The 14,705-nt window shown below is 31.7% G+C and overlaps 1 protein-coding gene across 1 annotated transcript in view; it reads right to left on the reverse strand.

The window, feature by feature from the left end:
- Positions 1-8,845: 8,845 nt before the first annotated feature.
- LOC112595541 (nuclear hormone receptor FTZ-F1) overlaps positions 8,846-14,705 on the reverse strand; it is a 63,087-nt gene continuing 57,227 nt past the window's right edge. Inside the window, exons 7-10 of the mRNA XM_025340788.1 lie at positions 10,898-11,156; positions 10,571-10,671; positions 10,050-10,472; positions 8,846-9,223 (exon numbers count right to left, since the gene is read on the reverse strand). Coding sequence (XP_025196573.1) covers positions 10,326-10,472; positions 10,571-10,671; positions 10,898-11,156 — 507 coding nt within the window. The 3' untranslated portion in view covers positions 8,846-9,223; positions 10,050-10,325. The remainder of the gene's footprint in view (positions 9,224-10,049; positions 10,473-10,570; positions 10,672-10,897; positions 11,157-14,705) is intronic.

Raw genomic sequence — 14,705 nt, forward strand, 5'->3', positions numbered from 1 at the left:
ATGCAAAAATCTACTTACGATATTTACTTCTCCGCCAAGGATGTGATAATTTTTTAAACATTTTTATCGATTCATTAAGAATTTTTACTTATAAAACGCAAAAAAAAATTATTAATTACAGAATTTCAGTGCAAATTTGGCTTAAGAAATTCGGTAAAAAAAAAAAAAAAGTTTCAGATAATAAAACTATCTATAGAATTTAAGAGCCTAGGATGTGGTATTCCAATATTTATAAATTAATCACTTAAAGAAATGTATTCGTTATTCTCTGACAGACTAAATACATTTCGTTTACCACAAGCAAGGCACGTTTGTTTAATTATAATATCCGTTCGCCCTAACGATCAATGGCAAATAGTGATATAATGTAAAAATAATAATGGCTCCGTGACAATATTTATTTATATAAGATCAACAGTAATAAATATTACCTACCATCCTAAACATCATATATATGGGTATAAAGTCCTCTTAAGCCACAAACTCCCCGCTTGTGCTGTCTGTTGTCTCCGTCTAAAGAAGATACCAGCAGAGCAAATTTAATACACCACGAATAATTGTAATAATTTCCAACGAATCAAAGTAATTATTATTTACGCAGAGATAATATTATAGAAGCGGACGCATTTACGATAGGCTCTCCGCGAAAGGATGTAATAATATGGATAAATAGGATAAGAGGCGTATATGCCGTACATAAGATTGGTATTATACGTACATAGGTAATAAGTAGTAACTAATTTGTATAAATTTGCAACCTCGCAACGTAATTATAGTATAGGATCTGGTACATCAAAATATTATAATAAGTCATTACAAATTATAATTACTCATCACCCCAATAATTGGTAGCTACCGTTCGACGTCGAAATACGCCGTGATCTACAGATCTTCCGCGTATAAAAGCTACGACTGACGCGAGAAAATATAATCGATTTTGCGGTGAAACCTATGCGCGCGTCACATTTTAAAGTAAATATATTTTGACGTGTGCGTGTAGACGATTTTCTTTAAGTACACGAAAATACGTACATCATAAAAAAATAGTTGCTCGTATAGCAATATACCACGCACGTGCATCAGGTAAATACTAAGTATGATATTTACTAGCTGCACATGTGGATTTATTAAATTGTTTTTCCTTTTTGATCGTAATAGATCGTCGTTAATACTTTAACGTTTAAAGTAGTTAATATTTTAGTTAATATGCGATATTTATTTATATCTAAATTCAGAACGAGATAAAAACTATTACATCATCATGATATTACATTAGGTTCAAGCACATTAATGGTATTACATAAACTAACATATTATAGGTACACTATACAGTAAATATTTATATAAAAAAAAAATAAACATAATAATTATATTAATTACAAAACACCCTAAGGAGTGAAGATGGTCAATTTTGTTTACCAACAAAATATCTTAAACATAAGACATACCTGCAGGCATAAAACTGTATCATTGTAAAAATAGAACGATTAGCCAAATAATTACAATAGAACATGGAACGGGAAAAAATTTTGGAAACTGAAAGCTGGGACCTCAGCTATAATTTTAGAAAAAAATTAATGGGACAAAAAAATTAATAACTTCTCCATTAATAAGTCTAGATACTAGATAGAAACTTTAAATTACTTCGTTTTCTCCGATCACATGACAATAACTAAAACGCAACAGCTCCATCAAATGTTTTTTTCGATTTTATTCGAAGTAGTGTAACATACGAGGGCAACAAATTTCAAAAACGTTTAGTGAGCCACAGAGCCACTAAATCTTAGTATGCATTATAGTTACAGACAACCTCTCTTAGGTACTCCAAGAGAGACCAAACAAATAGTAGTGGATCTTTGTAGAACTAAAAAACTTGAATTCAGCTGAAATACATCTAACAAATCCTATAGGAGTGACTTACATGCAAGTTTTTCAATGTTAGTCTAAAAATGTTGAACCCGCGTTCAAATCAGTGGAAGATATAAACACCAAAATGAGATTAGAACAAAAAAAATGTCGTATCGTACAAAAGCGCCAAAATCCTAGTTAGCTTAGGTAGGCTATTTAAATTTAAAACTAAGTATATCGTTCAAAAACTCCGAACGTTTAATCTTAATCGACAAATGTATTATCTGATGACGATAGATTGTAACACAGACAGTGTGTGAGCAGTATTGTGTTATACAACTAATTGTTACCTATTTCGTAAGCATTCGTGTAAGCGTCATTCGTTAAAATTAAATTTTACAAATACTATTACTAATGAAGGTGTTGCGTGCATTTTATTTAAAGATCAAAAATATAGATTTTTACGAGAAATGGCCAGCAGTAATGTGTTATTGAGATGTACCAAGAGAAATAATTATAGGTACAATAGAAGAAATATCAGAATGGTGAAATAAATCGTATGGAATATGTGAAAAAAAGTTGGATTAAAAATCAACCAATTAATTAAAATTATATTTAATTTTATGTATATTATTGACAATATTTTATAAAATCGAAACATCAAACGATACGTTGGAATATGAGAGTATAACAGGTACGTATATAATAATAGAATGGCGCTCTACACATTTTGGTGCAAATGATATGTGATTTTTGTACCTTTGGCGTTCATGCCATACAGCTGTTCAAATGTAAATACCCTGAAATAATCACAACATGACGTTCATTACTAGAAGACTGCAGAACAATATATTATAATTGATAAATTAAGTAGTCAAACAAGATAAAACAGTTGGTCTTCATACATATTTATTATTCATGTATATCTTTATGCACTGTCATAACTTATTACTTATTAGTTATTAGGTAATTCTGTTGTGTACAATGCAACTATAGTAGGTACCTTCTATTTTAGTGAAGTCATTAGTAATAGGTGTGAACTCACAAATCACAATGCTAAAGGTACATAATATTGTCTTAATTTCGCAGGAGTGCCGAACTAGATTACGTATTTTTTTTTTCGCAAACGCTGAGTTTCATTCGTATTATCATTTTTTATTCGTACACTGTTAAATATTATTATTTACACATAAATTGTGTAGATATTGAAATACAGCAGAACCTGTAAAACCACAATGCATATTTATATACCTGTACAGTTATTTACATTATGTACTACTGTGATGTGATGGTAATTAAACGACGCAACAGGCCTCTGTTCGATAACTTAATTCGGTATTTAGTTCCGACGACAATTTGCTAATACGTATAACATATTAAATATGTGTATACACTGTTCGCAAACTATTGTCCGTCCAATTACAAATCAGATTTTCCAGAAAGGTTTGTATAGTTTACTGGAAATCTGCTCGGTTTAAACGTTGTCGTATACCTCTTACCTATATCATATTATGCAGTTTAGGGACGTGTGCAAATCACTGCCTATGTCCATAAAAATATCATAAGTATACCTAGGTATAATTTAAACCCATATAAAAATGCACGAGTATTAAGTCACTGAAATTACTATAGTTGGAGTAAACTCGGAGTTTCAACCTTTTTTTCACAAGGCAAACTTGATCGTGATCGGATAATATAAAACCGTCCGACAATAACATAAAATACTTAGCAACCGTCTGTAAAGCATTAGAGAAAAGTAAAATAAATAGCATATTAACGTTTATTAATGATGATAATTTATTTAATTTTAAAATTTATAGCGATTATGCGAATATCGGTAAGTATTATAATCATTGCATAGACCGATACTCCAGTGGCGTATCCAGGATTTCTACAAGGAGATAAAATAAAAATACAATAAACCTTAAAAAATTTAACTTTTAATTCTAGGAACAGACATATACTTTTAAACACATCTTACTGGAATAAAAAAACATTTGTAATAACTTTTTATCTATATGCATCTATTACAAAATATAAATTTGTCTTTTTATGAGCAGTGTTTATGATATTATTATTGAGACCAAGTCAAACTTTCATTCTTTTAGATTTTTTTTGTAAAAGTAATCAATACTTATATTTTTTCTAAACTATCATACTGATCAAAAATTCAATCGACTGGTTTTAGGCAAAACCCCTTTGGCTGACCCTCTGGCTAAGTTACTGTCATATGTATTGCAAACGAATAACACATTATATACAAATTAGACTCAATCGTCCATGTATTTCGTAGTTCTGAGCAAAATGAAAAACCCACGCCGCGGGTTTCGCATACAGCACACAAAAGTAATAATGAAGGGACTTGTATAGTAGGTAGATTTAGTTAGGTATCATAATATATTATATACTACATATTTATGTACAGGTACGTCATCACCATATGACAAAAATGTAATGTGCAGACCATCAAGGTGAAACGTCAAAATTCTGACGGTATTTCGTATATAAGACTTAAATGTGTGAGAAGGAAAATACGTAATATAAATAAAATAAAACAAAAAAAAAATCTGACGAAAAGCGAAATACGGCATTGCGGGACAGTGTGTGTGTGTGTGCGTGTGAGGATAATAAAGACGGTAATTATTGAAAAACAAAATCTCGTCCCGAAACTAGGACATGGACGTTTTAGGAGGACGACGGCGAATAATATAATAATAATAATAATAATAAATACTAAAACCTTCGAACATGTCATGGACGAGCGTTCGTTACCATATACATTATAATATTATATAGGTAGGCACCAATAAAGTGAAAGGTGTGCAGTGTATAGGTTTTGTGCGGTACAAGTGCTGTACATAATAATAATACCTCCATGTATAAATAGGTATATCTACTATAAAATAACATAATAAATAGCGACGGACGAAACGCATGACGAATGCTAAAAAATGGAATGGGAAATAATAATAAGATAAAATAATAATTACACGCAGAACACATCAATTAATTTTCGTTTAATCGCTTAACTTACAACATATTATATTATATTGGTTAGCGCAACGCGTAAACGCTGCATATATATATAATATTAATACCTATATGTATATATATATATAATTAGGCGTGTGTAAGAGTACACCGTTTTTCTTTATACACATACACATATGAATATACGTAGGCGTATATATCGCGTACATGCACTGAATTGTTCACAAGTTTACAACCGACAAATCGTACGCGTGCGAAAAACGGACGTCGTTATATAATACGTTTTACAGTTAGGTATATGTACCTAGGTATATGCGAAGAGACAACAACGATTACGATAATATTAAAAGTTTAACAATTCTTGGCCGATAAGTACAATATATAATAATAATAACAATAATAATAATAATAATAATAGTAGTAATAGTAATAACATAATATATCGGCCGGTGGTGTCGCGTGCGACACGAGTATAAGGCATATCTGACCATAATATTATATCATATCATGTTTTATTATTGACGGTCCTTCCGTTCACTCATCCACACTCGCCCGTCACAATTATTTTGTTCTCTACCCGTCGTGTGTGTCGTGCATCCAAATAGATATGTTTATATATAATGCACGCAATGATAACAAACGTCATATTATACTTATTAACGGTTTACCAAACTCTCCGTAACACTCCTTCAAGCGTTCTAACACTCGCACATTATCATCGTGATACACGACTTTCTGTCTCGAATCCGTATCAAAACATTCGCAAATCATCACTTCCACAACCCACCCACCCGCTCAACGACGACCACGTTTCGACGATATCGTAGTAACACTATAATAACAACTGCAGCATATTGGTTTGCGATATCTCAAAAACGATATAATATATCACGTCATTATCGTGTAAAGCGCACTGCAGCTGCACAATGCATTTAATTATGACACGCATCTATGTGTACACATCATAAGCACGGGTAGATATCATCGATTGTACGCGTTATTTCACATTATTGGAATGTCGGTTCGAGCTTTTATAAATATATATATATATACTATTAGGTACGTATAACAATTAATATTACATTTATCATAATAATAAAATCTTAACCAACAAAAATATAATATATTATTAAACACAAGAGAAATAAATGTCCTTGGTTTATCTCTCTCCCCACCAACCCACCAACCCACTCGGCTAGTACTTAAAAATCTGCTCTCTCCGAATCCAACTGGGTATACATATCACTCAACAACAACGGTATTTCGCTTATCCTAATTGCGACTACACGTCTAAATTATAAACTCGATACCATTCAGTATGTATTAGTACAAAAAAATGATTAAATAAATAAAATAAAAAAAATCAAGTATAATCAATAAACATTATATTTTAAGATCAATACACATAATACGAATAATAAAAATAATACGCTGGTAACAAGTTTTAGAAACATTCTCGACCACAATTTTGTACCATTAATTATCCGTGTAAATTATTTTTAATTTCGTTAAAAAATAATAATAATAACGTCTTAACGAGACAAATAATGTGTTCTGAATGAAAAAAAAATATCGCATAAATAATAAAATTAAACATAAATTTATATTTACATCAAAAATAGATAATACAAACACAAAACACTTAATAACATGGTATTTATTATATTTTTTTTTTTTTATTAAATAATAATTATTATTAGCTTAAATTATATTTATGTATAAATTATGTTATTTATAATATAATATATATATGTATATATATCATATGGTACAAACGCAACGAATTTATTGAGGTAACAGGATTTTTTTTCATATTTCTTAAAAATATGTGTTTAATTATATTTCAAAGCAACGAGAAACAATCTATATTTTATTTTTCGTTTTCTCGCAACTTATTTATAATATACATATACATAATAAAATGTTCATTTAAAAACTAATACGAAACTAAGGGATAAAAAATAAAAATACATAGCTTATATTTTAAGCGCGGTTAAAAGTTGAAAAAAAACCTTAAGGGAGGGTCAAAATATAATTCTATAATAATGATAATAATAATAATAATGATGCCAAATATATAATAGTAATATTAATAATATTAATAATAATAATAATAATAATAATAATAATAATAATAATTATAATTATAATGATGGAGAACAAAAGAACCAACAGTGTTAAAACCATAATAAAAACTTAAAATATTTCATTATCTCAAAAAATAAAACATATTTTCCTTTTAAAATAGATTAAGAAATATACTTTCAAAATATATATTTATATATGTATTATTATTAATAACATTATATATTTTATTTAAAAAATATTCAATCACAATGTTTGATCACGAATTCATACGAAAACCCTGGACGCTTTTTTTTTTTTTAATAATTATGATTAAATTTTCTTTTAAACTATTAGTTTTTGAGAAAAAAATTAGTTACACACACATATATATCATATGTCTGGAAACATAGAACTTTGGTCGAAATTCAAACATTTTTTTCTTTTCTTCTCTCGATATTTAACAACAACAACAAAAAAAAAAAAACTGATAGATTTGCAATGTTATCGCACTGCCCCGGGCGCGTATATAAAGGAAGACAGAGGCTGGGAAGCGTGAACGCAAACGCATACACATACACACATCGAACGGTAAGTTCGCGTGAAGATTTATACAATCAAATATTGAGATGTCTGAATAATATATCGTGTGCGCACGCTTGTGACAAACTAAACGAACAATACAAGCATAAATGACGAATTAAAAAAAAAAAGGAAAAAGAAAAGATAAGAAAAAGAAAAACAATGAGCAAGTACATAGTAATATTACTTACAAAAAAAAATTTAACGGTAACTCATAGTTTCATACATTCATTCTTGTGTTTTATAAAATTGTTTTTTTTTTTTTTTTAACGACAATATTTGTTTTAAAATAAATATTTTTAACACCTAACATTATGAACCACAAAGGTATATTATAATATTAATAATATATGCCATAAATCTATGTATACACGCATAAATAAATAAATCTCTAAATCTAAACAACTATGAAACTATGTTATATGATAATAACTATAATATTATGCTTATAGAGGAAATAAAATATAAAATAAGGCGAACGCTAACTTGTCCATCACCTTCTACAAGGAGAAAAAAAATAAACGTTTTTAGGTATTTGTTTTTAAATTTAATTTATTTAGACGGAATGTTATTCTTTTTTCAAACAAAATCCAAAAGACGAATGCCAAATCAGTGATTTTATGCCCAAATATCCCAAAAAAAAAAAAAAAATTGAAAGGTAAAACTAAAACTAATGGGGTTAACAAAGATAACGAATTGGTTTTAGAAAAATATTTTGTACTCTTGTTTTGGAGGCAATGGTAGTTAATCTTTTTTACTCAACTGATATTTAAATATACTATATACATAAATAAATATGTATATGTACAATTACTTTTTACACAAATCATCGTAAAGAAACAAAACATGAGTGTGCGGATTATAATAAATTGGTTTAAATCATTAAGATCTTTATAATTTTGAAATAAAAATATTGATAATAACGATACAATTTACAGTAAAACACACGAATACTGTTAACAGCAAAATCGTCAAACATAATGTATTGTAATCATTTTCTCTTTGTATATGTTTCTTACTTAAATATCTCTTTCATGAACAAAATTTCTGCAATTAATAAAAAGAAAAAGAAAACCGAACATAATATAACGGATTAATAACTTATTTAAAATTGGAACAGTGTGTGTAGGAACTGAACGGCTTGCATTAAACTGTTAATAATATAAACTTTTTTTAACATTTTTTAACCTTGAGCACATCTCCTTTTACTGGCCTTTTGAGATTTGGTAACCAAACATTAAATACCTAAGATAAGCATTAAAATCATCATAATATATATATATACAAACTATATAGCTCATAATAAAAATATATGTATACATATGCATTATGCTCTAATATATAATATACACTATTAAACATAACATAATTAATAATAATCGGATTTTTGGGCGCACATTATGCACTCTTATTTCATTAGTCATCGGAAGGATTACTTTTCTTAAACATATTATAAAAAAAAAAACATAATTTAAATAATTAATAATAAATAATATTAATAATTATGTGGTGTGTATTTGTGTAAGTGTGTGTAATTGTGTATTGGTGTATGTGTACATCAGTGTACGTGGTGTGTACGAGTAGTTTTGACCAACATCGCGTACGTGTGTAATGACGCTGTCGACGAGATCAGTTGGTAACTCTGTAATGACTCAAAATGTATTTAGTTGTCATGGTAACGTGGCTGTCGCTCAAATAGACGATGATAGGATTTGTCTTTTAAAATATTTGGCCGACCCTGAAAACAAAAAAAATAAAAATAGGGTTATACACTTCATATAAGACGGACAGCAATAGACGGTTTCGTTGGAAAATAAAAATTGACTGGCGACGACTATTATCGGAAGTTACAGAATTATTTTGTTATCCGTCCGGCGTCGTGTGCCAAAATGATCGGCAAAATATCGTTAGGATAAAAAAAAAAAATAATAATAATAATAATAATATTTAAAATAACAGTTACAGTGCGATAAACACCTATTATAGGTAGGTTAGGTAGGTAGGCAGAGCACTACGACTGTATTTCGCGATTTCGATAAATAACATGATTGATTCAGAGTCTCGTAGTATGCTCCTTGTCTTGATGTGAGAAAACATCAACGACCTAATTGGCGATGTTCAATACATTATTATTAAGTAGGCGGCATACGTAAACCGTACATTATTAATAACACGACGGTCGCGAGAATATTACGCGAACGCGGCGTACTACAAACACAACGACTGTGCAACGAAACGAGATATCGAGAGTCCAAACTAGTCCCCCTTGACACCGGACGGCAGACGTGTTCGCGGATAAATGTTATCAATTATTATCATGTCATAAAAACTAAATAAATAACACTCGCTCACGTCTAATGACCGTCGTGCGTATAAACCAACCTAGCCTAACCAGTAGCGGGGCCGACAAGCGATAAAAAAGAAAACGGGTTAAAACTCGAGCCGCCCGCCCGATGGGCAGCCACGGAGCTGCGCATCACAATAATATCATAATAACGATATTACACGACTTCTACGACGGTGAAAATATAGGGAAAATCATAATTATTTAATGTATCTCTTACGTGTGAACGAGTGCGAGGAGTACGTGCGAATGTCCTTCTTCGCATTGCAGATGGTGTCGATTTGACGTTGCACGTGTGTATGTGGGTGTGTATGTGTGTGTGAGTGTGTTTTTGGGGTGTTGTGTTGTGTGTGGTTTAAATATATATATATATTTAAATATAACAATAATAATTTATTATCATTATTATAATAATAATAACAGTACGCTATTATCGTTATAAATATGATATTTTGGTGGTGAGTGGTGTGTTTAGGTATATATTGTGTGATTTGTGTTATTTTCGCTTGGCGTGCAGCATCTCCATGAGCAACGTCTGCGTCGGAGCACCGCCGCTACAATGCTTCAAGTATAGACTCTCCTCGCCCCTGGTGGCTATGTGATGGATCTCGGGCAGCACGGACAACAATTTGGTAAATTTGTCCTGTAAAAACGACGCGCGGTCGATTCGGGACGTTAAACATCGGATCGTTACTAAACGTAATCTATATTATTCAATGATTATGTTTTAATCTCGTTTACCTGTACTTGAGAGTTGGCTGTGATGCAATAGTCCAACAGAGCCTTCAACACTTGCTCATGACCTTCGTGAACGTGTTTACTGTTACCGATCCCTTTGACATCTACGGCGAAAAACAAAAACAACACAAAACCGTTAAAACCCTGTCATTCTCGCACTATATCTCACGGTACACTGGATGTAATCTGGAGGATTTGACCTACTCTACGATTTGACTATCGTTATTTTTAATTTTGTTTAAATCTTCAAATCCACCAGACAACCCACCTGTACATGAGAGGGTGGAGGGGAAGAGCGTAAGCGTCTTCTGTATAATAACGACGATTTACCAGGATTCAACAACAGCAGGAACTTTAGGCAAATGTAATCGCCGACATCGAACTTGAGTTCCTGTAACCTGTCGATGACCTGGGCGAAACAGTCGGCCATCGAGGTGACGCCAAGCAGACCGAGCGCGAGCAGATCGAACTTTTGCCCGTTGTGCAACATGATCTCGTTGGCCAGGTTGTTGTGCATGTGCTGATGGATGTGGTCCAGCACCAGCATGTCCGACCACGAGTGCTGCAACAGTTTCATCTGGTCGTCCACCTGTGTAATGCAAAGAAAAAAAAACGTTTAGGTAATCGGATTCAGAACAATCGCAATAGTTTATGAAATGCATAACAGCCAAATAACATTATGGTATGTACCGAGCAGATACGAGATAATATAATCCTAGTATTATAGACTGGTGGAATACGATATTAATATACGCATATATTATAGGCACTATTATAATAATACGTATAACATTATAATTTCATACATCAGCACCGGTAACACGCAAGTAAGTTCACACGTCTGGGTGATGATAATGAAGTTGTATTATATGCGCATATTTTCGTTATATACCTAATATTATGATATGTACTTAGCTGCCGCCGCATTTTAGAATTAGCTAAATCGTGGCCTCGGGGTATCTCCTAAACGGAAAAACGACGGAACTTTACCCGCGGGGTTAAACATATAGGGAGGATGATGTGTTTATACCGGGGACGTGTGTCTCGTTGCATAATCGTGATTACGACGACGGTGGGTCATAGTAGCGCAGGATTAAATCTATATCAATTCCCGTCTCCACCGTCAACTGCTGCGGATATTCTCTTCGCATACCTATACGCCAACAACGATACCATTACACGGGTATAAATATATATATATATATATATACGCGTTGTATTCATGGCGGATCGCGCGATCGGAGCGTATAACATTATGATCAAACCTACTTGCAGCATTTACGCGTAACGAATCGTAAGACCTTGAAAAGTGAAAGAAGAGTCTGTGACGACGGTGGTTGCGCCGTATATAGACGTGTATTACACATACATACATTTGTATAGATAGATAGATGCATATATCTACACGGTATAATAATAGTAATAATAATGATATAATAATAATAGGTATAATACACGTAAGGTATATATATAAATCCGTAACGACTGCGTGCACTCGTTTTTGGTCGGACGGTAATTTCGTTTTTATATTATATTCTCGTTCGAGTCCGAGACGTACACACGACGGCGATTACTATTACTACTACAACCTAATACTATATAGTTACTACCAGTACTACTACTACTATTACTACTACTACTACTACTACTTCTGCAACAACGACAACAAAATAACTACCTATATACTACTATTACTTCAACAACAAAAACAAAACAACCATCTATAACAGTGTTTCTCAACCTTTGATAACGAGGAAAGCTCATAGGTGGTATGAAAAGGTAATCTCGATTGATAAAACAATTTGAAAATTATTATATTTACATTAAATAACAGCGTTTTCCACACAAACCCAACAAAACTAATTCTTTTTTCATGTCGAAAAATCTGTACAAAAGATAAATTTTCTCATTTATTATAAATACAAAACAAAAAAAAAAAAAAAAAACAAAAATGAAATTAATTGAACTTAACAAATTATTCAAGACTAAATGAGATAATGACGTCCTCGATCATTCAAAACAACACTGGTGGTGACATTATATTAATTAAACCGTAAAATTGTACATACACAATATTTGATTTTACTTTTGTGTAATTAATGCTTAAGTTTTCATTCTAATTACATTTACATTCTTTAGCTCCTTATAAAAGACTCTATACATGTAAAATAACGTATTTATTTTTCAATAAGCAAAATAATTAAGTTATTAGATTCAGTACTATATGTACTTGACAACTTTTAAAATATGTAGACGGAACTCAGACATGAAAAGACTAAAAGAACCGCTAATTCGACTCAACTAATTCTACTACGCGTGATTACGTTTATACAAATTATTCTATCCGTTTTACTCTGTGTCAGTAGTTGTAGTCGTCGTCGCAGTCGATCAAAAATCCGAAAAAAAAAATATCTTAATACAGTAACATGTTACGCGCGTTATTACATGAATCTTAATTTTTTTTTTACACTCCATCTCATCTGCGTTTTCCGCTTTCACCACAGGATAGAACCTTGAAGCTCAAGGCCAATGCCGGCGATTTCACTTGCGCGCGCGCGTGGAAAATTCGATACGCCGCCGTAAGAAAAACAACACCGTCGCCGTCGTACCGCAGCAGTAAAGCGAGGTATTTCCTCGGCAGGACGAGAATGTATTACGCGTAATATTATCATCGAGACCTGCGGTGCAGCGTGCCTAATCATCATCGTCATCATCATTATTTTTTCATTATATAGAGTTGGCCACCATGTCTATTTTTAATAATATTATACATACGTTACATAGGTGTTGTTATACATACACAATAATATATCGTTAAAACGCGTTCCCGCTGATTTTATTAATCCACAAGAACCTTGTAAACGTAAAAATGGGACATTTGACATGTGGCGTACTGGATACACGCCAAAAAAGTATACAATAATAATAATAATAATAATATTAAACAACGACGACGTAACATGGGAGTACGTTTTATTATCGTTACCTATGCGCGTTATACATAATAATATAGTTTTATATATATCAGTGAAATTGCGATATCACATACAAATGCATATTGCATCGTATGTATCGTCGTCGTCGAAATATTTTACTACGATAAAATACTATATACCGAGCACCGAGTGTTATAAAATGTACCGAAATGATCTGAACGCAAAACGTGTGCATGACATCATTTTAAAAATATTATTTTTATTTTATTTTATAATGACGTCAAGAAATCTCCCGACTGCGGATATTTGCACTGCACCTATTTATCATGTTGTTTATACTACGCCTAAGTACAATCTCTGAGCATCATCGTCGTCGACAACTGTAGGTATGTAGCAAATGCAGCTGCACCGGGAAAAAAGTGCACGTCTGGACGTCAGTGTTTGATAATTACAAAAACTTATCGGACAACCGGTTAGATGATATAGAAATGTATGTGTCAACACCTAGCACGCGGGATCGTGACGTGATGCACAGAACGAGACATGATTGTGATATTTTCAGGCTAATTCTTCTGTTAATGAGTCGGTCACGGAAAAGTTTAAACACGTTGCCCACGGTTCTTTCTCAAATCGTGGCCGTAATAAAGCTGGATATAAAAAAAAATGAGGTTTGGATGAGATTCACATATTATATAAAGCGGCATAAAAAGGGGTTTTCATCGCACCAACCAGAACCTACCAGTGGGTGTTTCAAGTATATTATAGATTTAAATACTTTACTTTAAATACATATATATATATAATATTTATATAAGATTTATTTGAATATCTTACTATTTGAATCACTAAAATCAAGAAACAATCAGTTTGATCAACTATTACACAACGCAAATAATATTATGTAGGTATTTGTGAAAAAAATAAATTTTAATTGTGTAATCAACAAACAGCTTATAAGTACAATACGTATACTCACATTATGTTTGCATAGTGCGTTATACTATGGGGATTAAAATAGGTGTGGACGATTTATTGAGGTAGAAACGACACTAGATTTTGATAAGACTAAGAAAAGAAAATCCGTCTCGCCGGATTAGTATACGTTTATAATATTTAAATGAATATCACAAAAAGAAACGTATAGAACACGTCATGTGAAAATGTATGGATACTAAGTACCTACCTACATATTAATCGTGTAC

The sequence above is a fragment of the Melanaphis sacchari genome, unplaced genomic scaffold (genome assembly GCF_002803265.2).
Source record: "Melanaphis sacchari strain LSU unplaced genomic scaffold, SCAv2.0 Contig27_pilon_pilon, whole genome shotgun sequence".
Taxonomy (NCBI): Eukaryota; Metazoa; Arthropoda; class Insecta; order Hemiptera; family Aphididae; genus Melanaphis; species Melanaphis sacchari.